At 32.9% G+C, this 26,864-nt stretch overlaps 3 protein-coding genes and 1 non-coding gene across 4 annotated transcripts; 1 reads left to right on the forward strand and 3 right to left on the reverse strand.

Annotated features, from left to right (window-relative positions):
- Positions 1-2,232: 2,232 nt before the first annotated feature.
- On the reverse strand, positions 2,233-8,721 carry LOC110654047 (lysM domain receptor-like kinase 3). The gene is made up of 11 exons (XM_021809913.2): positions 8,023-8,721; positions 7,423-7,467; positions 6,894-7,094; positions 6,586-6,740; positions 6,389-6,478; positions 6,118-6,223; positions 4,126-4,277; positions 3,632-3,729; positions 3,362-3,512; positions 3,051-3,149; positions 2,233-2,758 (listed from the first exon to the last, which is right to left on the reverse strand). The coding sequence occupies exons 1-11, from the start codon at positions 8,654-8,656 to the stop codon at positions 2,618-2,620; spliced, it is 1,872 nt and encodes a 623-aa protein (XP_021665605.2). The 5' UTR covers positions 8,657-8,721; the 3' UTR covers positions 2,233-2,617.
- Positions 8,722-9,003: 282 nt separating this feature from the next.
- Positions 9,004-9,075, forward strand: TRNAG-UCC (transfer RNA glycine (anticodon UCC)). Its single transcript has one exon. It is a non-coding gene; the product is annotated as a tRNA-Gly (tRNA).
- A 1,220-nt stretch (positions 9,076-10,295) lies between these two features.
- LOC110654046 (probable polygalacturonase At3g15720) lies at positions 10,296-13,093 on the reverse strand. The gene is made up of 9 exons (XM_021809912.2): positions 12,326-13,093; positions 12,092-12,238; positions 11,847-11,975; positions 11,597-11,626; positions 11,277-11,484; positions 11,124-11,205; positions 10,927-11,035; positions 10,716-10,829; positions 10,296-10,608 (listed from the first exon to the last, which is right to left on the reverse strand). Exons 1-9 carry the CDS (start codon positions 12,470-12,472, stop codon positions 10,378-10,380), a joined length of 1,197 nt encoding a protein of 398 aa, XP_021665604.2. The 5' UTR covers positions 12,473-13,093; the 3' UTR covers positions 10,296-10,377.
- Positions 13,094-14,551: 1,458 nt separating this feature from the next.
- LOC110654042 (DEAD-box ATP-dependent RNA helicase 15) lies at positions 14,552-26,731 on the reverse strand. Its single transcript, XM_021809907.2, has 12 exons — positions 26,506-26,731; positions 26,183-26,301; positions 25,709-25,809; positions 25,023-25,195; positions 24,674-24,905; positions 24,416-24,534; positions 23,836-23,892; positions 23,543-23,727; positions 15,908-16,052; positions 15,720-15,803; positions 15,574-15,637; positions 14,552-14,899 (listed from the first exon to the last, which is right to left on the reverse strand). The coding sequence occupies exons 2-12, from the start codon at positions 26,296-26,298 to the stop codon at positions 14,889-14,891; spliced, it is 1,287 nt and encodes a 428-aa protein (XP_021665599.2). The 5' UTR covers positions 26,299-26,301; positions 26,506-26,731; the 3' UTR covers positions 14,552-14,888.
- Positions 26,732-26,864: the final 133 nt, after the last annotated feature.

Consider the following 26,864-nt stretch of genomic DNA (forward strand, 5'->3'; position numbering starts at 1 on the left):
TAGCATGCAAAATATTCTACCAAAAATACCTAACTGGACATGGACATGTAATAATTTCCACTGGTTCATGGAATTAGTCAAAGGATGTTTGTTTTTATTGAATTAGTTAAGAGATGGATAACAAGATTTGGACCATTTATTTATTCACTTGCCAAACCCTTAATCATATTGTCTGCAAATTTTGACATTTCAAACAACTTGCGTTCAACTTGTCACCCCCATCTTTTCTCAGCCATCAACGGCTTATTTAGCTGCAAAATCAAACAGTCTAATTTGGAATTAAAATCGCCTTATTTGATATAATTTCAAGTTAAAATTAGGGTTTTTTCTTTCTCGAAATTGATCAAAATCAAATTGAATTGTATTCAAAATAAGTTCAATCTTAGTTCTTTAATTATAGAATTAAAATCGAATTGTGATCAACCCTAACAAGACCAATTGGTTTAATAAGAGTCAAATTAGAATGCGATACATAATTTAAACATTTGATTATTATGAATTTTATGTGTTTTATAAGGTGAAATTTTTATTAATTTATAAGATGGTATTTAGTTTGACTACTTACTTTTAACTTAAAATATATTTTTAATTTATGAGTCAAATTAAAAATAAATAATTAATTATATGATAAAATTACTTAAAAATAACTTTTAAATAATTTAAATATTTAATTAAAAGGTAATTATAAGTAATTCAATTAGTTAAAATTACCAAAAATGACATATAATTAAATGTTATAGTTGTTGAAATGAAAATAATATTAATATATTTAAAAATTATTAGGATGATATAATTTTTTTTTTACTTAGCTAAAAAATAGTTTTAAAATAAGTCATAAATAAGATATTTTTACTTATAACTCCTTATTTATTTTAAACAAATTTTTTAATTTATAAATGAAATCAAATACTAATCTACTTATAATTTTATATTTATAAATAAATTTAATTAATTTATAAGTTAAATTAAATATTTTCACAGTAAAAAATATATATATATATATATATATATTATTTTTTTTAAATAAAAAATAAAAACTCAAATTTAATTCTATACAATAAATAATATTTCTCTTTTAACTAATAAAACAATACAGGTTAAACATTGGGTTGACTAGCTCTTTTTCTGTTTTTCCATTGATTATGTGTTGAGTGTCAAACGTGAAAGGGTGGCGTTGGACTTCATTTGGTGGTTGAGTAGACCTCAACAACCATGCTTTATATTATTCTAATTTTTAATGGGTTGATTAAATTGAATGTAACCGAATAAATTAAAATTTTTTAAAATTAAAAATGGAAATAAATTAAAATTTTAAATTAAATCAATTCATTTAATTTTTTTTTAATTAACATTATCTCTTCAAAACAGAAAATTTTTTTAATTATTAATAAATTTATTCATCCTTATATTAATTGTGTTAGGCAGCCTACCTTGTACTTTTATGGTGAATAGACTTTTATTAATGCCCTTGACAAAGGGCAATCCAAACCAAAACTCATAATTGTGACACCTTTGGCCTGTACATTGTCGTTTTGGCACATAAGTCTTCCATTTTGTCTTTTACTCATATAAAATTTAAAAAAATATTAATTTTTATAACTAAATAATACTTAAACAAAATTGGTACACATTAAATATGGATTTGCATATTATATATAGCAATTGGCAATGTATAAATTCTTATATATGAAATCACAATATTTAAAATTTATAACATTAAATATGGTAAAATAATATATATATATATAACAAGCACATAATTCCATATATTTTTATATGTAGTATAACTGTTATTGACTACAAAATGCAACAAATAAAAGTAGCAATCTCATTCCCATGATGATGGGCTTGGACGCTGTATATAGAAATTTCTTATAGATATAGACTTATAAAATAAAGAATAAATAGGTTAGATGTTATAGGCATTGTTATATTTGACAATCCCGTCAAGATTACTTATTTTAAATCAAAATTCTTCCTTTTATTGAATGGATTTACGGTGATTGAACGAGTAAACGAATCTCATGATTAAACAATTAAATATGATTAGGTTTATGAGCTATACAAAAATCTGAGTTATTAGATTAATTATATATTTTGGGATCTATATCAGGCTTCAAACTTACTTCCTTTGCATTGCAGGAATGATGCACTGTGTGGGATGTGTGCTCAGAACAATGAAAAGAGTAAGAATGTTCCAACCAGATTGATAAAATTTGGAGGGGATCAAAATGATGGAATACTGGAACCATGTATACTGTAATAACTTTTCAAGAAAATACACAGATCCTTTCTTTAAATGCTACTAATATTCCTATTCGTGTAAATATTTCTATTAGCGGTTCCAGTAACTGATATTCCAGTTAAACTTTGATAAGAAAACAAATAAATATTTATAGATTGGTTCCAGGACCTTCCTTTGGCTTCCCATATAGGAAAGGAGGCTGAATGTGCTGCAGACTTTGCATATCCTGTAACCGCATAGTCACAAGTCAGCTGCATCCACCTATCAATGTAAATATAGACATTTAACATTCCATTTAAGCTAGATAAGTGCTATCACTTGTAAGATATGGCATGTGAAAAGGGGAGACAATAAAGGCCAATTCGTGAAAGTTTAGGCCATCAGTTGGCTGCACTCAAGTTCCTTGCTTTCCTTGGAGTTCAACAGGATGTGTGAAAGGCGTAGCACAACTTTACTCATGTCAGGACGCCGGTTCCAATTATCATCAACACAGTCTTTGGACAAGAGGGCCATCTTATTACAGAGTTGAACCAACAAAAGTCAAGTTAGAGATGAATAATTATTTGATGCAACAGTTAAAACATATGATAAAACAGTTGCACATACCACGGTTGCCAGAATAATTTTCAGATAGAAGGTAGGTTGGGATGATTAAAATGGTCAATGTCAACAAAAAGGCCAATGCAGAATTGCTGCAAGGCCATTGGCAAGGATAATAGGTTTGCATGGAAATTTTGGGAGGTTAAATGATCCCCCTCTCCCCATCCCTTTCAAAATGCATGAGAAGAGTAAGAGCGATCAATACCTGGAAGAGTGAATCTTTGTGGTAGCAGGTCAGGTTTGGATCAATGCATTTCTCCAGCTGGGTGAAAGGATCCTCTGTATCATTTAATGCTGACAGCATCTGGATCATATGGAATTTGTGAGCCAAAATGAGCTGGTATACCAATTAAATACACCTAAAACTAGCGTCAGCCCAAATAACTCTCTCTACTGCATCATTTGGTTCAAATAATATCCAACAGTTGGTACCATCCGTTTTAGTCTGAAATTACAAATAAGACTCAGCAGAAGCAGAATGCAGTTTTTATAGCAGAATAAGAGATGGGCACTCACATATTGCACCACAGAACGATGTTCGCTGAGTTGATAATTTTCAGAACTTGCATCTTTACTTAATGCCGGTTGGCCAGTAAGTAGTTCCATAAGAACAACTCCAAAGGAATAGACGTCACTCTTTGTGGTCACAAACCCGTCCCGAACGTACCTAGTTTTGAAATTAATGTATAACATCAAAAGATCTTATATCATTGCTTCAGTAATTGCCTTAGACGGTGACAAAAGGATCAATTAAAATCACCAGCATGAATCTAAATAAGTACACACTCAGGTGCAAGGTAACCAAATGTGCCAACAATTCTAGATGCTGCTGCTCGGACATCTGGAGAATTCTCTAGTAACTTTACCAGTCCAAAATCTGCAATCTGAGGGACAGAGATTTAATATTAATAGTTCTCCCATGAGATCGAAATGTCCATGATTGCCATTAGTAGGTTATATGTCATTGTTGTTTCACACACATAACTAGCTATAACATAATTTGGTTCATATTTTACCAAATACAAAATGTTAAAGTCTAAAACAAAAGCTAATAAGTTTATCAGCTACAGTCACCTTCTTGGTAATCCTTTGCCAGGCCAGTTTGACTGGTACAGACTTCAAACTAATGGCACACTATAAAAGCTTACACCCATCCGTTCTTAATCCTTAGCATCTCTATTGTTCAAATTTCCAGTATGAATGCAGATAAAAATGCAATGCTCGATATCATTCCAATAAATTTTGAAAGTCCTAATTTTGTCAAAGATACGGATGCTCACCTTTGCACGAAAATTGGAATCTAAAAGAATATTGCTCGTCTTGACATCACGATGGACATAATATGGTTTTGTGTGCTCATGTATATACTCAAGCCCTTTAGCGGCATCAAGAGCAATCTGGGCACGTGTAACCCAAGGAAGAGGTTTATGACCTGTGTATGCATCAAAGATTAACACATAACTCAACTCAACTCAACTAAGCCTTTATCCCAAAAATTTGGGGAAAGATTAACACATACCAAGCAAGAAATTAGAATTATCATGAATACTTTCCATCTATACCAACCTCCAACAAGCAACAGTTTCTGTAAATATTCAATGACCGGCAGTCATTCTTGCATTCAGAAACTCAAACACATGCACATGCTATTTGAATGCATAACCACCCAGGAAATTCAATATACAAGTTCCCCTTTGGCAAAAGGGAATTAAAGCACAAAAGAAGTCCCTAAGCCAGATGGGACCATTTGGTCTGGCAGAACAGTGTCTAGGACAACTGTAGGAAGATGATTATCAATGATGGTTATCTCCAGAAAAAAAAAGCTGTTAACTCAAGGGAAACCACCAACTTGAGGAAGAAAAGATAAAACTCTGAAACAATCAGAATGCTCCACTTAAACATGACTTTGTCCAGACTCATTTCTACAAAAAGCTGTAACTATAATCTGTTACTGATATGGATTCAAAATTTCAGGTAGGCTGTAATGGACCTGGGCCACTAAGAGTATATTCTAGAAGGAAGATTAAAGGAAATGCTAAAGGAATGGCTGTTGAGCTAGACGATTCTGGAAGAAATTAAAGGCTGAGCTGGAGGTTGTTACAAGAGAAGGAATGCATGTGCGAGAAGGAGAGTATAAGGAGAGAATAATGTAAAAGAAAAGCGGAGGGGAAAAAATTGTATTAGCAGGGTATTTCGGCTTGTAGCTGGGCCAAAGCTTCTTAAAGTCTCTTTGGTGTTACTGGTTCTTGTTATTGTAATTGTTGAAGACAGTAGTAAGAACTCAGTGGTCAGTGGTTGTATTGCTGATTGAATCCTTAAATTAGTAATACATATTCAATTCCTTCTTTATCCATTTTCTGTTTTTTTTTTTTTTTTTTAAATTCCTAACTCTATCAGTTACCAATATATAATTAAATAAAATCCAAAATAAAGCATAAACAAGAAGATCAAATCATTAAATTATATGAATATATATTTCCCATTGCCTTCTTTCAAGGTAATGGTATTGAAAATGCTGACATATCCATGTAATAGTAAACCTCAATCATCCACATTCTTGATGTTAGATACTAGACCTACACTTTTTTGTTTTCATCACAATCATTTGAAGAAAATTCAAGCATACTGTTCAACTCATTGTATTATATGTTATACAACACAGCATAAGTAAAACTGATATGAGGCATTACAAACAATCTCAAAAGTGACAACTGAAACTGTAGTTGATGTAGCACCAGAACAAGAACAAAGGCAAAACAAGGGAAAAGAGAACTAATTCCAAATTATATTAATCTATAAAATTGTCATAACAATATCTAATCTTAGAAACCCTAGGTCCTATATATAGTATTAGTAATACTTCCTACTAGCTTTAGGATTGAACCTAATTGGGAAGATACAAATCAAATCCTAACTGGGAAACCCAAATCCGCAAAATTCCTAAATAATTAAAATAATTTCCTAAATAATAAGAACAATAATAATAGAATTCCTAATTACTAGAAATACTAAACTTCCTAATTTTATATGGAATATAATCCCTAAACTGTATTAGGATCTTTATCCTCCCATTCCGTATTAGTAGTTCAGTAAAATGTGCTCATCACAATAATATATACACAAACGATATCCAAGATAAGTTTTCCCTGTGTATTAGAAGCAGCTTAGGCTACATTCCCAATGCAGTAACCAAAGTATCAAAGTTGACATCTAATTTAAATTAATAAAATAAATTTGCAGTGTGAACTATTGATTATCAGGTAAATCCAAACCTCTTAAGGTGGGACTGTGCAGATGATCACTCAATGCACCATTTTGGGCAAATTCATATGCTAGAAACAAAGAATCTCCACCAGCTCCATATCCAATAAGCTCAATCTGATAAAAAGTTACAAGAAAAAAAAAGTTAAAAAAAATAAAAGAGAGCACAGGCATGCATCTGTGAAATCAACACCGAATCTAGACAAACAACAGAAAGGGTACTATGATCTAAAGAAAAGTGATCTTTCACTAGACAAGCAAAGACAAGTACACAACACTTACCAAGTTTGAATGATGAACTCTGCAAAGAATGTTTAGTTCTGACATGAACTCTTTTGTCTTTGTACTTTTCATCTGCTTGATGGCAACATCCTGCATACATGTTAAAATAGGCTATGAGGAGGGAAAAAGTTCCCATAGAATTAATAATTCTTGCACATACTTTTAGAGAAACATTTTAGATGAAATCACTAGCTTACAGTTCCTCTTAATTTTCCATGATAAACTGACCCATATGATCCTTGGCCAACCTTTGAAGTTACACTAAAGTTGGAAGTTGCGTCAATAATTTCATAGTAAGGGAAAACAGTAGCTTTATCAGAGTTCAATGAGGAAGCTGGGCTTTCTTCACATTCTGCAATGAAATGTCCATGAACAACCATAATGTGTACAAATTTAGCTAGCCTCCAACATGGTTCAAATGCATAAATCAATCATCATTGATACAGGGAAAAAAGACAAAAAGGAAGAAAAAAAGAGAGAAGTTTTTCAGGTCAAGCTATATTACTTCTAGAGCAAGAGCACTCGTCAAGATTACAAAGCAAGCAATATGGTCTCTGTGAAAAAGCTTCTGATTGTCGAGCTCTGTTGGCCCTAATTTTTTTCCAGAATACAAGTACAACTGCTAACAGTATGATAATAAAAGCACTAGATATGGCTCCAACCAGAATACGAATTCGAGATTTTGATGCTTTTCTATCCTTTGTATCTGCAAGGCGGCAAAAGCAAACTTATAATGACAGTGACCATATGTACATATACTAATATAAATCTCTACCAAAATAAAAAAAAAAAAAAAAAAAAAAAAAGAAGAAGAAGAAGAAGGAAAGAAAAAGGAAAATCAAATTTCTTGACCAAGAGCACAAGAAAAGAAAAAAGAAGCTCAACATATGTATTGATTGAAGCATATAATTAGGATTCCTTATTGCATTAACAAATATCGAGACCAGAACTGCAGGAGAGACATCTATGAAAATATACAAATAAAACATGACCAGCACCCCTTTGAACTTACACATGTTTGAAATTTCACTGACCTTTTCTGTCCACTTCAAGTATGGTGAGGTTTTGAAGGCCCCCTTCTGTAAAGTCCAACAAGATAATTAATCAGCTGGTGAAGTACATATGTGTATTATTAATAGATGGGCTGAATTCAAAACACAAACCCCCCAAAATGCAAACATATGAAAAGCTTTAAGTGCAAACAAATTTATGTGCTTTCCCACTCAATCATATAAGAAGCTGGAAAGAGCTTCCCAATTGAAAATGAACTGCTCCAAATTCCCTTATTACTTTAAAGACCAAAGTGCAAGCCAAACAATAGCATTATAAAGGGAAGCCTGGAATTGAGTCAGGTCTTAGGTTCAAATTACTGGCCAAGATGATAACATATGTTCTATAGATTGAATTATGTTTCAAAATTTTGAAAAAGAAAATCCTGAAATCATTTATCAGATGGAAATGTCCCTTATGTAACAATTTTTATGCTCCCATATTTAAGCCTTAAAAGTGTTTGTACTAAGGACAATAAAACCAAACCAACCAATAGATAATAAATACACAAAGAACATGCGAAATGTGGATAAGATAGATAGCACCAATCATCAGACAAAGAAAGGAACAATTATCTTTCTTACCTGGTTCCGGGATAAATAGAATATCACCATCATAGATAAGGTGTGGATTTTCCAGCCTATTGGACCGGGCAGTCATGTTTAAATCAACATTAAACCGAGAACAAATAGTAAACAATGTATCTCCCTTTTTAACCCTGTAGGTTATCACATGTGCAGTTTCAGAACAACCACATAAAAAATCTAGTGTCGTATTTTGCAATGAATTTAATGCATTTGTGTGGTTTTCCACCACAAATGAGCCAAATTTCCAGGAAATGCTCTCCCATGAATCCCCAGGTTGGACCAAGTAGTCCATTTGCCAAGTGAAGTAATCTTGGGTAACTGAACAACTGCAATTTATGGTAACCAAGAAACCATCAACAGTCCTATTAACTACACTAGCATTCACATGGAATAAAGAAGCTGTTTCTTGGAGGCCGATAATGGTGTTGGGTACATAGTAGAGTGAAGCAGGACATGATTGGATTAAAGAAACTTTACTGCATTGCATTGGAAAGACATGAAGACTATAGGCAGAAAAAAAAAGATACATCAAACTGACAAAACCAAACACCACCAAGAAATTGTTAGTCTTAAAAACTAAAGAACAGATATTCCCCCTTGAAGTCAACTTTGCTTCATTTGGATTTCTCATTGTAACTTCAGAATGCAAGAATCAAACCATAAAAGAAAAAGAATGTCTTAAAAGAGAGAGAGAGGTGTTACCTGATGGGTGATTGGATAGTGGAGTTGATGTTGAGGTGGAAGAAGACGACGCGAAGAAAAAATTTAATTCCTGAAGAAATAGTAGTTTTAGCTCGTCCATTTGGAGTAAAATGGGATTCCTGAAAACTTTGGCTGTAGTCCTCAACTTCTTCTGTCTCATAGAGCCGGCTGTTTTTGTCTGTGTCATCGTCTTCTGTTCACTCGTGAAGCTTAAACGATTGGTGAATTCGCAATGCTTGCTTATTGTTAAAATAATTGTTGAAGGTCTAACAACTAGCGTTTGTAGTCCAACGGTTAGGATAATTGCCTTCCAAGCAATAGACCCGGGTTCGACTCCCGGCAAACGCAATTTCTTTTTAGTTTTTAGTTTCCAAGTTAATTCCAAGAATCCTCTTGTATGTGTCATTGCTCATATTGGAAAAATGTCTCATCAGACAACATTCTCTGCTTCAATCAAAATAGATGACTGCAACAATGCACTGATACCCTCAGAGTCAAAATCAGTAGTGGTTGAAGTGGAAGAAGACAATGGTATAGACACTGACTGCATTAGGCCTGGATTCTGGCAACTCCATTAAAGGTTCATTTGGGTTCAAGAAAATCTACTCTGCAATTATCTTGGGACGAAGTGTAGGATCTGGATGGAAGCAGACAAGTTCAAAAATTAATGCTTTCTTCACTTGTTGATCATCTTAATTGCCTTGAAGCATCTTGTCAGCTCCTTCAGGCAATCCATTCTTTTCATGCATAGACTCCAGATTCAGGAGTGGATTTCCAGCCTACTTATGAAGCCAAGTAACCTGGAGTGCCAGCAAACATTGTTGTGACTGAGAACCCGTTATGCAGCAATCTTGCAAGGCCAGAATCACCTAAATGGGCATTGTAATCAGAATCTAACATCACATTATTGGGCTTAATGTCTCGGTGAACAACAGGGCTGCCACACTCTTCATAAAGGTAGAGTAATGTTCATGCCAGGCCTGCCAATATCTTGCACCTGGTCTTCCAATCAAGAAAAATCTTGCCAATGAAATGATCAAGGCTTCCATTGGGCATGTATTCGTAAACTAAAATACGATCTCCCTAATTGCACCAACCCTGGAGTTGCACTATTTTTTGGTGCCTTATGCGCCCTATGGTGCATATTTCTGCCAAGTACTCTCTTTCACCTATTGGAATAGAAATTTTTTAAGTAAATTCAACATCATTATTCTTTTTCAAAATCTATTGATTCAATTCTTATTATAATAATCAACATTTTGAAAATCAAACTAGACCGATCGGATATCAGTTGAAACTCTATCTAATTAAAATGTCTTCCTGACTTTTCAAAAAACAACTAACAAACCATTGATTCTGAGAATCCTTACATTATTTGCTAATCAATATAATAATTTTTTTTAATTTATAATATATAATATAAATAAAAGTGCTTGTTGATTAATCTTTATATTGAACACATTTCATGTCTGATACATTAATCAAAAAACAATAATTCAATCAAAGATATGTAAATAGTATGCAACAATTATCTACTAAATGAAACCTTGATCAAAAGTCATAACTCATAATTATAAAAAGAAATAAATTCACCAATTGTGCAAGATTACATTTCTCAAAGTTCCACATAACATAAAATAATTTTGTTTTTCACCCCAATAAACAGGGGACATGAGGGGTGGTAAATGTAGAAGTTCCATTAGCATTGTTACAGTAGGCAGAAATCTCTTTTCCAGGCTCAAATGAAGTAATGTTAATTTGTTCCATCATGATATTGATACAACCCAATTTAGCACAATCTAGTTTAATTCCTTCCTCGCTATCAGATGTTCCTTCAACACCAATATATTTTATATCACTCACTTTCACTGCTTCAGATGTCTGCACAGACAAAATTTTCTCAACGTCAATTAATTCTAGATGAAATCTCATACATATTCAGGATATTTTCTCTTGAAAATTATGCATATTCATGAATAATAATTTACCTTTTCTTTGCATTTATGTCCATTGCAGTAATTCTGGTCTATTATGATAGGATTCTTAGTTTCCTGGAGAATGATTTGCTCAAACGATATGTTTCTTGCATATCCTGAGCCTCCCTGAAAAAGGAAATTTAATAAAAAAAATTAACTCTCAAGTTCAAATTTTAATAAAAAAAACTAATGAATACATATACATCATTAATTAATTAATTACCGGTGATGTCTTGATTCTTACGCCATTCTGAGTTCTGATGAAAGTACAGTTTCTTACAGATACATTTTCCACTAAATCAGTGCCTCCTTTCTCCCCTAAACTTCCCACACTATAACAAGGATAAAAATTTGAAATCAATTCTGTAATTCACCAAATTAAGAAATCCCAAGTTTTTTTTTTTCAATATATATATATACCTGATTCCATGGCCTGGTCCACACGTAACATTATTAATGTTGATATAGGAGCAGCCCCCATTAATGGCAATACAATCATCACCTATATCATAATTGTATTAGGAAACCATGATCATAATTAATTGATTTATCAGAGTGAGCAATTGAAATTACCAGTTCCAATGTTAGAGTTAGATATGTTAACTTGGGTTGAATAAGAGATGTCAATTCCATCAGTATTAGGACTATCTTCAGGAGCAATGATGGTAAGATTAGAGATAGAGACACCATTGCAGTAATTCAAACCCATATGTCCTTTAGGACTATTGAGATGAGTTAGTCCACTTAATTGAAGGTTATCACATCTATGAAATTGCAAGGCCTGTCAAATTACACACGTTTAATTACTAAAATTCAATAATATAATGACTCTTAATTATTTTTAAAAAAATTTAATGAATAATGAGATCGGTTTCAACAAGAGCCTTTCCCACCCTTGGTTTTTTATGTCCACTCTGCCCATCCTGAAGAAAGAAAAAAAAAATCCTGATGATTAGGGATGAAAATAAATAAAATTATAAAGTGATTAATATTTATAAGAAATTTTTCTTATTTAAACTCAGTCTATCATTGATCCAAGACACATGATATACGATGATATACATATTTTAAATATATGAATGTTATATGTTTATGTCTTGGGTCCTTGATGGACCGAGTTTATATAAGAATTTTCAGCCTTACAGTTTTCCACCAATGAGAGCCTCGACCATTGATAGTGCCAGAACCATCTAGGATCAAACCATTTATATTAGTGAAGAGTATCCACCATTTAGTTTTAATGGTTTTGGATGCTAATATCTTCCCTGAAACCTGATTCATAATTAAAAAAAATATATATATATATATTATTTGAATTTAACAAGAATAATATTTATTTAATTAATTTTTTCTTTTAAATTAAAAAATAGCTATATATATATGTATACCTGAATATGAATAGAGTTAGATTTGCATGGACCCTGGAATTTAATAGGGTTAAGCAAGAATGTACTGTTAGGTATTTCAAGTGTTGGTATGTTTCCATCTTCATCTTCTTCAACTTCACATAAAGCTTTCCATGCTTTTAAAAAGGCCTTGTAAGATGCACATGGAAAGTTTTTATTAGAATAATAATATTTTCACTAAATAAAAAGAAAATTATAAATATAATAAAGATACACCTGAGAATTAACAGTTTGGCCATCTCCAATTGCACCAAAATCCATCACATTGAAGCTTCTTCTGCCATCTCCATTGGCAGGCATAGAGAAGATGAAAATAGCTGCTGCTGCTGCTAATAGAGTAATCTTCATGTTAGTAATTGCCATGACAGTTTTCTCTATTCATGTCATGTATGCGTATCTGTATATATAGGAGAAGGGTGTTAGAAGTACAACTCAATGTTGGATTATAATTTAATTAGAATCCTTATTATGCTCTAATTAGGATTTAATCTTTGTACTTAATTTAGGATTTTCTGCATGGTTTAGAATTATATATTGTGTGGGTATCTGAAGATAGACATATACATAGAGTACTTCAAAGCTTGTAATTAACTAAAAGTTGCTGTATTTAATTAATTATTACAAAATCTATTGGTTCATCGATTTAAAAAAAAAAGAAAGTTTTATAATTAAAAAAAATCTATTGGTTTTGTTATTTTCTGTAAACTCATTAGTATTAGTTTTGAGATATCCGCTGAGCTTGAAATTTTTATAAAAAATTTTCAATTTTTATTATTATTTTTTATTTATCTAACTTCAATTGAAATATATTTAAACTTAAAGCCGATTTTCTAAATTTTTAATTTTATTAAGGAGTGTTTAATTCACCTTTTAAATGTAATTGATAATTGATAAACACAAAAAAATTAAATTATTTGATAAACATTTAAAAATAAAACTGTTAACCGATAGATATCTATTAGCTATAATTTGTATTAAATTTATTTTTAAAATTATTTTTTATCCCTAATAGTATTTAATTTTATTTTTTAGATGTATCATATTATATTTTTTAAAAAATTAATTAATTATAAAATTTGTCTTTAAAATAATTTTTTTACACAATAGACTATTTAAAATTATAATAAATAAATAAATATATAATAATTATAATATTTATTTTATATATACTTAAAAAATAATTATATTTTTAATATATTAAATAATAAATTAATAATTACATATTTATTTTAATAATAAAATAAATAATATTATACATGTTCTTATTAACCATTTCATATATAATAGTAATAATTATACAAAATTTAAAAAAAAAAAAAACATTTAAGAACAATCAGATGCCAATTAGCAGTATCAGTTAAAACCGATAGCGACAAAGAGTTACGTGCGGCTCATCTAAATAAATAAAAGGAGATTGAGATTGTTTTTTTGTTAATTGTAATTTCATTAAATTTATATAACTAAAATTTCAAAGTTTTTATTAATTAAATGTATATCTAAATATTTCTCTAGCAGATTGTGTTGCCTTTTTCTATTTTACTACTTAAAAGGCTGTTTGGGATTATATATATATATATGCAAAATCTGAAATAAATTCCATCTATTAGGATTTAAAAAATAAATGCATTAAACAAAGTCCGTAATTTCCCATTCGAAGAAATCAAATACTTTGCTAATAATTATGATTGTATAAAATTTACAAGTAAATTTTTTTTAACTTGTATTAAATGGTAAAACGTTAAGTTTTAGTTTTAATTTTAGTTAAAATTTGTCAATAGGTGTATAATTAACATAAATTTTTAAAACAAATTAAAATTAGAAAATAAAATATAAAAACATTTAATAAAAATTTATTTTAAAAATCAACATTTCAATTCATAAATTTAATTAATTAAACCTGCATAAATTTGATGGATTAAATTTACCACATCATGTACCTTAATCCAAACCCTAATAATAATGCACCATATATTTAAAAAATAAATAAATAATATTACAAATTTTTTTTATAAAAATTATATGAAATTATTTTAAAAAAGAAACCTCCAAAACCAAAAGAAAATAAAATACAGAAAACAAACATTAAAAAATAAAACCCAAATCATACAGTAATTTCAATTTCGTTCTGATTCTAATTCTTAAGAACATCCTTTCCAAATACTTGAGAAAACCCCAAACCACAACGACATACCCGATTAAGCTAAAAAAAAACATCATTTTAAATGTCGATAGAACAAATTTAAAGAACAACTTCTAATCATTTTAAAACTTTTGTTATTAAAATATACAAATTAAATTTTAATACGCCAAAGATGCCCTACAAATCGCCCAATTTGAGACCATTCATAATTTCTGACTCGAATGGAAACAACAAATTTGATCACTGTTGATCATTCTTCACCTATGCCAAAATAAATTCCACAAAAATAACAAAGCAATATTAAAAATACCAGATGATTAGGCATAACAAAAATATTTAAAATCCCGTTAACTAACGCACAACTCAGCTATATGACCTGCAAATCTGAATTAGTTATCAACATAAATTGAGGCTACCATTTTCAAGATAAAACTCTACCCTATTTCCCATAATGCACGGCCCCCCAATCTACAATTACTATTGAAACTATCGAAATCCATTCAGTAGAGAATCGGCCTTCCATTGTCCAATACAAGTACGCTACGCACTAGGATTGAAGAACATGATAACATAAATGCCTCTGGCACAGATATTACATTGTTTTTGCCCCAAACATTCATGCTGCCAACTGAACCGCCTCTAAGAAGGCACTGCAAAAAAAATATTTAAAGAATATTCAGCATAAGACACTTCACGATTCAGGCATTGCAATATGAAGACTACAATAACCAAAAAAAAAAAAAACCCTCAAAAGATGAGCTCCTCCATGTTCCATCAAAGCATTCAAATGAAAGAAAACACCCCTAGAAAAAGGAATCATGATTCCATCTCACAACAAAAGAAAAAGGTTAGAATATATTTGCTTCAGTAAAAAACGAAGGCAATTTGAAAGGCTAGGTAACTGTAACAAACTGTTTGCTTATCTGGAATGGAAGATGGAAAATTGGAATCCTCATACCATTCCTTGGACGTTTGACAATCCGTCATAAAGGAAAGGATGGGCAAATCAGAAAAGAGATTGCTTTATATAGGATTAAGGAGCAAACCAGTAAGGAATTAGGCGAGAAGAATGGAAATGATAGCAATTTACTTCCCCTCATCCTAGTAATCAAACCACAGAAAACAAAGGCAGCAATCCAGATAGGAGGAAAAAAATACCTAAAGGATTTCTGCTATTGGATTTTACTTGACAAACTAATGGATTTGCTCTAGAACTTCTCTAACTTGTATGGAGGTGCAGAAAAGTAGCTGTGAAGTTCACTGTATGTGCAAAAAAACAAAGAAAAAAAAAATTCTGAGCCAAAAAGTATTTCCAAAAACTCACTGTATGTAGATGTATCAATCTGCTCAGGAAGCTCCTTTATGTCCACCTCAAACCTCTCCTGAACCTGCAAACAACTATAAATTGTTTAAAGCCGAAACTAGGCAACTTGCTAATACAAGTCAGATGAAAGAAGATAAATTCAAGACCTGATTTAGAACATCAGAGTCTGACGCAGATGATACAAATGTAATTGCAAGCCCTTTAGTGCCAAATCTACCAGCTCTACCAACCTGTCAATTCAAGAAGTAGAAGACAACAATCAGACAGATCATCCATGAAAGAGCAATAAAAATAAAGACAGCAATCAGATATATTGAGAGTTTTTTAAACTTACTCTGTGTAGATAAGTGTCAGCAGAATCTGGCATGTCATAGTTGATAACAATGTTTACTCGTTCAATGTCAATTCCCCGACCAACCAAATCTGTGGCCACAAGAATCCTTTTATGCCCCTCCTTGAATCCCTTGTAGCGTGTCAACCTACAAACATTGAACCATTCAGCATGACACATGTCTAACTTAACTGCATCTTAGAATTTACAATTTTAAAAAAGCGTTATGGTCTATTAGATGACTAGGAAAACCACAAAAATGCATTTCAAAGGACAGTGTTACTACCTTGTAGGCAGGTTTTGTTTTTTTTTTTTTTTTTGAACTTACATGTAGTCTAACTGCATCTACTTAACAAAATGACCTTCTAAGAATTTATTATTTTAGAAAAGGCAAGTGTTATGGTCTAATAGATAACCTAGGAAAACTACAAAAATGCATTTCAACAGATAGTGTTGCCTTATGGCCCATCATAAGACGGAGGGGGAAAAAAAATTGTTATGATCGCTTGCCCAGGATCTGGTCCTGGGCCTCTTAATAGTGAAATCTAATTCAAAAGCTAAAGCTTTTGCTTTACCTCAATTCTTTCCTCGACCTATTGTTGCTGAAAACATGAGCTCCGTCTTATGGCCCATCATAAGACGGAGGGGAAAAAAAAAATTGTAATGATCGCTTGCCCAGGATCTGGTCCCGGGCCTCCTAATAGTGAAATCTAATTCAAAAGCTAAAGCTTTTGCTTTACCTCAATTCTTTCCTCGACCTATTGTTGCTGAAAACATGAGCTCATTAAAAGGGAGCACTAACCTTAGACTCATTGGAGAAGAGAGAGTCTAGATCTCAATTTAATTGAAAATACTTCTGCTTAATTTTGGAGAAGAGAGAGTCTAGATCTCAATTTAATTGCTTGCATTCAGGAGACTAAATGGGTAGGAGAGAAAAGTAAGGAAGTGGGTAATTCAGGGTACAAATTGTAGTTTACCGGAAAGGAGAGAAATAAGAACGGAGTGGGTATAATCATAGACAGGACATTGAAAGACGCAGTAGTAGCTGTGAAAAGAGTAGGAGATAGAATTATACTAGTAAAGCTAGTACTAGACGGAGAAACAATAAATATAGTTAGTGCTTATGCCCCACAAATAGGACTAGACAGTGAGAGTAAACAAAGGTTTTGGGAAGATATGGATGATTTAATGCAAAGCATACCGAATGAAGAGAATGTTTTCATTGGTGGAGATTTGAATGGACATGTAGGAAGTGATAGGCAAGGTTATGAGAATGTTCATGGAGGTTTTGGTTTTGGCAGTCGAAATGAGGAGGGAAAAAACATCCTGGATTTTGCTATGGCATACGACCTAATACTAGCAAATACCTACTTTATAAAAAGAGAGTCACATTTAGTGACTTTCAAAAGTGGGCAACATAGAAGCCAAATCGACTTCCTCTTAACCAGGAAGACAAATAGAGCTCTATGCAAGGATTGCAAGGTCATTCCAGGAGAGGCTTTAACAAGTCAACATAGGTTGGTGGTCTTGGATGTCAAGTTTAGGAACAATTCAAGTAAGGTCAGAAGAAATAGTGTAGCTCGAACAAAGTGGTGGGAGTTCAAAGAGTAAAGCAAGTGAGTTAGTTCAAAATGAGCTTCTTGAGTCAAGTATGGAAGCTAGATATGGAGGCCAATGATATGTGGATCAGATGGCATTAAAGATTAGAGAAGTAGCTAGAAAAGTACTTGGGAGTCTAAAGGACATGGACCACCCTCAAAAGAGAGATGGTGGTGGAATGAGGAAGTACACAAAGGCGTGAAGAGAAAAAGGGAATGGTATAAGAAATTACCTAAATGTGATAATAATGAGGCATATGAACAAGATAGCAAAGAAAGAGGCAAAAAGCGATTAGCCAAGCAAGCCATGTGCCTTGAAAAAGTTATGAGAAACTTGAACTAAAGAAAGGAGAAAGATATTTATAGATTAGCAAGGAGAAAGAAAGGTTAAGATCTCAATCAAGTTAGGTGCATTAAGGATAAAGAAGGAAAAGTGTTGGTGAAAGATGAGGACATTAAAGAAAGATGGAGAAATTATTTTAATGATCTCTTTAATAATAGTCAAAATGGAAATAGTGAATATAGATTATAGAACAATAGAAAATGAATGAATTATACTAGAAGGATTAGATCTTTAGAAGTAAAGGAAGCACTTAAGAGAATGAAAGTAGGTAAAGCTGGGAATGAAATACCAATTGAAGTGTGGAAGTATTTGGGAGATATGGGAGTGGCATTATTAACTAAATTATTTAATAAGATTCTAAACTCAAAATGACTGAATGGAGGAAGAGTATTTTAGTACCTATTTTTAAAATAAGGGAGACATATTTTTTTAAAAATAAGGGAGACATACAGAGTTGCTCAAACTATGGGAAAGGGATCATGTCATATACTATAAAATTGATGGTTGAGTGTGGAGGATCCATTTCACGCCATGATACTTCTCTCTCTCTCAATCAATTTTTTTTCATTTTCATGTGCTATGGAAAATAGGAAGCTAGCTTAAGCTTTAGAGTGGAGATAAGATGGAAGAGAGAGAAAGAGAGATCAGAAATTTTTTTTGGTTGGAGAGAAGATAGAGTAGTATATGAGGCCATAGTAGACTATGATATAGAAGTAGAGAAAAGAAAAGGTAAATTAGGTACATACAAGTATTTGAAGAGATGTGAGAAGAGAGCAACCACAGAGGTGATCACAAAGTGGGAAGGAAGATAGACATTTTAGATCATCAGACAATTACACCAGGATCATTAATAGGATAGAAAGAAAAAAAGGGATAGACCTAAATTGACTTGGAGTAGAGTAGTACAGCATGACTTAGAAGCATTACACATTTCTGAGGATTTAACCCAAAATCGTTCAGAGTGGAAAAAGCGAATCCATATAGCCGACCCCAAATTTTTGGGATAAAAGCTTAGTTGAGTTGAGTTGAGTTGAGTTAAGTGCCCCATTTATAAAAGATATTTACACAAGATTTATTAAAAATCTACTAAAATTAAAAGTCCTAATAATAATAGTAATCCCTGTATAAGAGGGATTACAATTCTAAACAAGAAATAACTCTGAATTAAAACAAGAATTAATATCTAATAATAATAGAAAGTAAATCTCGAAAATTCAACCAGTTTTGTTGAGAAGTCCCACAATGTGTCCATAACATCACTCCCCTCTGGAGAAAGAGCTTGTGCTCAAACTCAACAGTAGGATAAGACTATGAATCATCCATAGTCTCTTTGCTCAGTTGCTTCCTCTGAATCATCTATCTCCAACCAAAACAACTTCTTTACATTGATGCCCAAAGGAATATGGTTTGTCACAACTATAACAAAGCTCGTTTGCTCTTCGCTCAACCATCTCTGGACAATTCAATCTTTTAATAAAGAGAGATGAAACACTCCCCAAACTGGAATTCCATAATGTACTAATGGCCTACTTGGCAGTAGTCTTTGTTACGGACAAAATTAATGAAGTAGGTGTTATTCTTGTATTGGACTCTAAATTTGTCCAATTTTCTTCCAGTTGTTGTTTCTTTCAAAGGCTCTTACCAGGTTCATAGTTGCCACCAAGCTCGAGGGAGTTTGTATCTCTACATCAATCCATACTAAATCTATCAAGCCTATAGTAAACATATCAACTTGTTGATCTACCCGAACTATTATTGCACGAGCTAGAAGGCTCTGGAACTAATTTTAGTATTCTTCCACTATCCCTATCTGCTTAAGATTAGCCAATTTGCCCAAAGGATTGCTACTGAGTAGAGGCCTGAATCTCAAATTACAATATTCTTTGAACGCATTCCACGTTAGTCGGGGTTCTTGTTCCAATCTATAGAATCAAAGTTGTGCATCTCCCGTCACATGAAATGCTATGAGGTTCACCTTATCTATTTCTGGCCTCCATTGGTTTGAAAAAAATTGTTCACGTCAAGTGTAACCAAATCAACAAATCTTCAAATACATCAAATGTTGGAAAATCCAACTTCGCATACCTTAACCTTAGTAGTACCCCTATCCTGGTCTCACTTCTGTTTTTACTTCACTTCTATTGTTGTTGCCTTCATAGTTGTTACTGCTACTTTAACCGCCCCCTGTTTCCTTGCCTCGGCCCTTGTAAGTTCCCTAAATGAACTTGTGTAATTGTCAGGACAAGTTTTGCAATTAGGATTCCATTTTCGACTCTGATTGCTTGATCCAATCTTCCATCCTTAATTTAGCCTGTTCCACCCTTGCTTCAATCAATGCTTGTGCTTCTTGGAACAGTGCCTCAATTCTTCTCTCGGATTTGTATCGTCCATGACAGCCCGCTTTGATACCAATTTGTTATGATCTCTCCTCAGGATCTAGTCACGGGCCTCTTAATAATGCAATCTGATTCAAAAGCTAAAGCTTTTGCTTTACCTCGATTCTTTCCTCGACCTCTTATTGCTAAAAACATAAGGTCATTTAAAGGGAGCTCTAACCTTAGACTTGTTGGAAAAGAGAGAGTCTAGATCTCAAATTAATTGAAAATACTTCTGCTTAATTTTATTAAAGGGACCGCTTTTATAAGAGAAATTTACACAAGATTTATTAGAATTCTACTAGAATTAGAAGTTCTAATAATAATAGCAATCCCTGCATAAGAGGGATTACAATTCCGAAAAGGAAATAACTCTTAATTAAAACAAGAATTAATATCTAATATGATAGGAAGCAAATCCCAAAAATTCAACCTTGCCAACAAGTCCCACAATGTGTCCATAACAAAAACACACAAACACACACAATCCAGTTAGATGCTGAACCATTCAGCATGACATGTAATCTTAACTGCATCTACTTAACAACATGGTCTTGTAAGAATTTACAATTTTAAAAAAGGTAGCATTATGGTCCATTATATATATGAACTACGAAAACTACACAAAAGCATTTCAACGGATAGTGTTACTAGCTTTATTATGGCCCACCATAAGGCGGGGAAAAAAATTCAGTTAAGTCACCGAACCATTCAGCATGACATGAAATCTTAACTGCATCTACTTAACAACACGACCTTGTAAGAATTTACAATTTGAAAAAAGGTAGTGTTATGGTCCATCATATGAACTAGGAAAACTACACCAAATGCATTTCAAAGGATAGTGTTACAAGCCTTGTAGCCTATTGCAAGACAATAAACGAAAAAACTTCAGTTAGTCCATAAAAAGCTTGATATTAAACATCTCACCTCAAACAAATTACAACTATGGTAACTGCAATTAAGAAGTTCAGGATAGCAAAGAGCATTCAATGCTAAAAGCATCAACAAACATGGTTTTAAACCACGGTTGCAGCCATGTTCGCGGTCGCAGGTAGAAAAACAGGCCTATAACGACCGCAATGTAACGATAACGGCTTAGCGCTACACAAATTTTTTTAAAAAATTTACAAAGTTTATAAAATGAGTAGATATTGGTAAATACAAGTAAAATTAAGATACATAACTATATAATAAGCATAAATACATTAAATTAAATATTATTTTGCAATTAATAATGTATTTTGACAAAATTAATTCTAAAAAATAGTTCAAATTAGAAAGTATTATTAGGATAATGGCCGTTACCGTTACTTAACGGTAAATAATGGCCGTTACCATTACATAATAGTGGTGACAGCCGTGACCTATGAAAATCAAGATACGCCTTTAAATAACGGCCTAACAGGTAACTGTCCCTCTAAAAACCTGTAAATAACGATTGTTACATTATATAATAGCCGTTATATAAAACCATGTCGCCAACCAAATCAACTACATGCAGAAAGAACAAACAAGACAAATTAACAGCTTGAATAGGTCCAAACTCCAAAAAATAAAATTCAAGCCCTTACCTAACATCAAAAAAATCCTCAATCAAAATAATCATTTTTTTAAAAGCAGACAGGGAATTGCTTATGAAAGAAACTCAAATCACCATGCCAACCATAATCCAAACTAATTTAAACCTACTCACATTGTTATCAAAGGCATGCTTGAGGCACAATGTGCAGGCCCCCAACTTGAAAAGACATGTGATGTGCTTAAGGCACGGGAGGAGAGTTATTATTTTCCCTCTTGTTCTTCCTTCTCTCTCTCTCTCTCTCTACCCCTTCTATCTCTCCTACCCCTGGATTTGGGGTTTTTGGTATTTTTATTCCTTCTTGTTCTTTCTTTCCATTAATACTCCCACCTACCCCTTCTATCTCTCCTCTGCTGGAATTATGACCTAGGTCTAACACCCCCCCCCCCCTTTTTCCTTTTTCTCCTTCCCTCTCTCCACCACCGGCACTCACCACTACTCTCCGCAAGAACTTGATTTTTTTTCCTTTCTTTTTCCTTTCCTCCTTTTTCTTTTTCACTAGTGTTTTATTTGCTGCTGGTCTATTTGTTGCAGAGTACAGATGCTCTTTAATTTGCTGATTTGTTTTCATAGATATCTAGTGAGATTGTGAAAATAAAATAAACAAATGATTAAATAAAAGTTAAAACAAAAGAAGATAATTCATAAAAGACCCTTTTTTGAATTTCTAGTTAAATTTTAATTTTCTTTTTTAATTGTGATTGTATGTTCAATTTATTCAAAGCGGTTAATTTGTTGTATATTCAATTTTTCCTCTGCAATTGATATGTTTACTTGAGATTTATGCAATGGAAATTGTAAATTTTTTTTTAAGGTTTTGAGTATTAATTTCTTAAATATGATATGAAATTAAGTAATATTGAATATTTTTGCCACTCATGACACTCGTGCGCAAGCCTACGCGTTGCCTTAATGCGCCTTTAATAACTATGCCAACCCAACTCCAAGAAACAATGAGCCAGCATTCAAAAAAAGAAGATTGAAAAAAATAGTGAAGAAGATTATTTTTAAAAAAAAGAACAACACTTCCACAACAAAAAAAAAAAAATCAGAAATCAAAAAGGGAGGGATAAATGAAATAAATCTTTATTAAAGCTAATCACCAGTTAACACAGCCGATTTGACTTCAATAATGCAACTTCTGAAAATGTAGAGTTGACCAACATCAACACCATTTAAAAATCAGACTGTCACCATAATCTGCAAAAATATTCATCTAATTTTTTGTCTGATGATTGCCTATGAAGATTTAAAATGTCATCACATGGCCCAGACTTGCTAGCATTCGACATCCATTAGATATAGTATGGATTACATAAATGATGTTATTATGCCATGTGGATTACAGAAACAACGTGGTTATGCCATCTTGTCTTGCTTGTACAAATGGAGAAGCTATTATTTTCAATTGCCAGTAAAATTCCATATGCACTAGCTTAACAAATGCTTAGATAATATTACAAGCAATTTATAGCAATTAAATATTAGATTTACAATTCATTAAAATGAGTACTAGAAACAAAACCATAATGAAATAATCCATACCAACACATAAGCTTCTACCAATGATATCATTTGAAACAATCACCATCCCCAACACAAGTGCACCAATATATCAAGATAAACAATGAATAAGAAACAAAAAAAACAACTGACAATACATAGCAGCGGAACAGGATTTTATAACAAAACCATGAACATTTCTTGAGATGAATTGAAGAATAACTAAAATACACAAACCTTTCTTCTTGTGACATGCCAGAATGGATGCAAATCGAGGGAAAATTGCACTCCACAAGTAACTTGTTAAGCTCAGCTGCTCTGTTCACACTTTTGACAAAGATAACAACTTGATTAAAGTCCAGTGCATCAAGAAGATCATTCAACTTCCGGTTCTTCTCCAGCTCAGTCAATTTGATGTAGTGCTGCCATTTCAAACATTAAGGTAATTAAAGACCAAGAAAGTAGTAGTAGTAGCAGCGGCAGCAGCAGTAGCAATAGTCGTACAACAGTATCAACATGTAAACATGTACCTGTACAAGACCATGAAGGGTCAACTTGGCTTCATCATCAACGTAAATTTCCATAGGCTGAAAGGAACAAATGTCACAGTAAATCATATTAGCAGCCTTCCTCAAGCTAATGCAATCCAGAAGGAAATGAATGATGGATTCTTGAATCAAGATTCTGGTCCATCTGAATTGTCTCCCTGCAGATACATTTCTTACAACAAAAAGCGCCACTGCTGCTTAACGCAAATCTTATCTTTATTACAGCCCCAACCCCAGAACTCTTCCATTCTTCTTGATCTCTATTGCACGACTATGAACTCACATAAACACCCAATGCCTAAAAATATGAAGGACTTCAAAAATAAAAGAAAAAAGATGTGAACTATTCACCAACTCAAATCCTTGATGCCTTCAAAATACTTGGCGTTCAATTTCTTCATAATCCCTCACCAAATCAAACTACATTCTTTTTCTTAAATGGCAGGATAAAACCACTTTTAACAGACAACTTGATTCTAAAATCTACGTGATTCTTGCAGAAATCTAGCATTATTAAAAAATAGACTTCTAAATTGAAGTAGAACTGGCCATAGGACATTACATCTTGCATAAATTTCTTGCAAACTGGGCGGATTTCTTTGCTGAGTGTTGCAGAAAACATCATAACTTGCTTATCATGAGGAGTCATCTTGAAGATCTCCTGCACATCTCTCCTCATGTCTGCAGAATGCAATAGAATTATCATAAGAAATATAAAAATCTCAACGATACTAACAAGCCAACAAAACATTCAGGCGATTGGGAACAGAGACTAGGGTATTGCAATGGGAAAAGAGACGAGGGGAAAGAAAACACTTACCAAGTGATTCAAGCATCTTGTCACATTCATCAAGAATAAAGTGCCTCACATTCTTCAATGAAAGTTCCTTATCTCTCGCTAGCGCTAGTATTCTTCCAGGTGTCCCAACAACAATATGTGGGCATTCATTTTTCAATAGATCTTTGTGAATTTTGATATTGACACCACCATAAAAGACAGCAACCTTGGTATCGGGCAAGTATGTACTGAACCTCTCAAACTCGTGACATATCTACAAAATACAGTAAAACCAATGAACAACAGACAGATCATTGAACAAATTACATAATATAGTGCAAAACTAAAACAACTAATGCATCAATAAGAAGTTCATAAAAATAGAAGATACCTGGTAAGCCAACTCCCTAGTATGACACAAAACAAGGGCACTAACTTGGCCAGATGTAGGCTCAATTTGCTGAAGAGTAGACAGAACAAATACAGCAGTCTTCCCCATCCCAGATTTAGCTTGGCAGATAACATCCATGCCCAAGATGGCTTGAGGGATACACTCATGTTGAACTGACGAAGAACCAAACAAAATTGTATCCAAGGAACCCTTGGTAAGTAAAACAAAACCTCCCTGATCCTTTAATTGAAAGGTTTACCAAACCAGAATACAGCTCCAAAATCAAGAGTGTGATAGTGGTATTTTACCTGGAAAGTAAAGAACAACATGATTTAGGAGTGCAGAAGGGTGTCTGGTTAGATGACAGCAATATTATAAGACATCCAATGAAAAAAGCATGAAACAATATTAAGTGCGCATTTTCAATCAAAAGAGTACAAAAAATTATTAAAATAGTCCAAAATTTGAGAATGATTCACACATTGAATACAAAATATTATAGGTCTTGCACACAAAACCAAATAGCTCACAAGTTAAGCATGCCACCCAAATGCCATGTGTTTGAATCTTAAAAAAAAATAAAAAAAGAAGAGAGCAAAACCATACAAGATATGATCGCATCAGTGCACACAAAATGATGCAATTTTTTCAACAATACAACAAAGGAAAAGAGGTCAATGGTTTGCCTTCAGAAGGATGCTCAAATCCCGAGTCCACAATGGCCCGTAGAAGCTCTGGCTTCAAAAGAAAGTCTCTGAATCCGGAACTGTGTATTCCAACATAGCCTCTGCAAACAAAATGTATTTATATCTTTAAGAACAAGCCAAAAATACCACAATTCCCTTAAAATAGCTCTCCATACTACTACATATATGTATCATAACCAATTAGGAGACATGTGAAAGCAAACAAAGTGAATAATTACTTCAGATACTCAAAATTTGAAAACCATGAACTTTCATCTTCAAAAGCCGAATGGTTCCAACAGATCCATCCCCCACCACAGAAATAGTAAGGATTCAGTTGTCATAGCTTATACTTTCCCATTTTTCTTAATTTGCTAAGCTAGAGTTCCCAGGATTTGAAAGGATATAAAGCAAATACAACATACGAAGCCAGGAAGTAAATAAATAAAAACCAAAATATTAGTTACTTCTTACTTCTTGGCGGATTCGCCATTGACTTTGGCAGTAACAGAGTCTGGGGCTTTCTCTTCTTCTTCCTCGTAGTCGAGAAGCTCCTCCTCGTAAGCATCGTTGTCCCTTGTTTCACCCATGTTCTATAAACAAATAATCAGATCTCAAATTAGTGCTTCAGATATATAAATCGCTTTAGGATTAATATTGAAAGCAACGAGGAATTGACTTAGATCTTTTCAAACATGTTAGGAATAAAAATCAATTAGGGTTTTGAAAACAAATTGATTAGGGTTTTATTAAAAAAAAAAAGGAGGAGAAATTAGGAATTGGAGGGATAAGCATACCTGCGAGGCTCTGGAAAGGAGGATTTGGGTATCAAGGATTAGGGTTTGGAAAGTCTGCAAAGAAAATGGTTAGCGAGCTTAACGAAATTGTAAACAAAACCCGAGCGAGGACCTCGACGTCGACGAAGGAAAAAGAAGAGACCGCACCGCCTGCCCTACTGAAAATAAATTATACAAGTCTTCGATATTTCTACTGAGTTGCCCTAATTGCCCCTTCTTTTTGTTATGGATTGGGTATGGGCTAGAGCCCTAATATGCTGTCGGTGCACTTGCAATCACAATATGGCAGGTCTCCCAACCCTCTATATAAAAAATAATAATAATAATAATAATAATATAATTAATGTGAAATACATCAA

This window comes from Hevea brasiliensis, chromosome 4, assembly GCF_030052815.1.
Source record: "Hevea brasiliensis isolate MT/VB/25A 57/8 chromosome 4, ASM3005281v1, whole genome shotgun sequence".
Classification (NCBI taxonomy): Eukaryota; Viridiplantae; Streptophyta; class Magnoliopsida; order Malpighiales; family Euphorbiaceae; genus Hevea; species Hevea brasiliensis.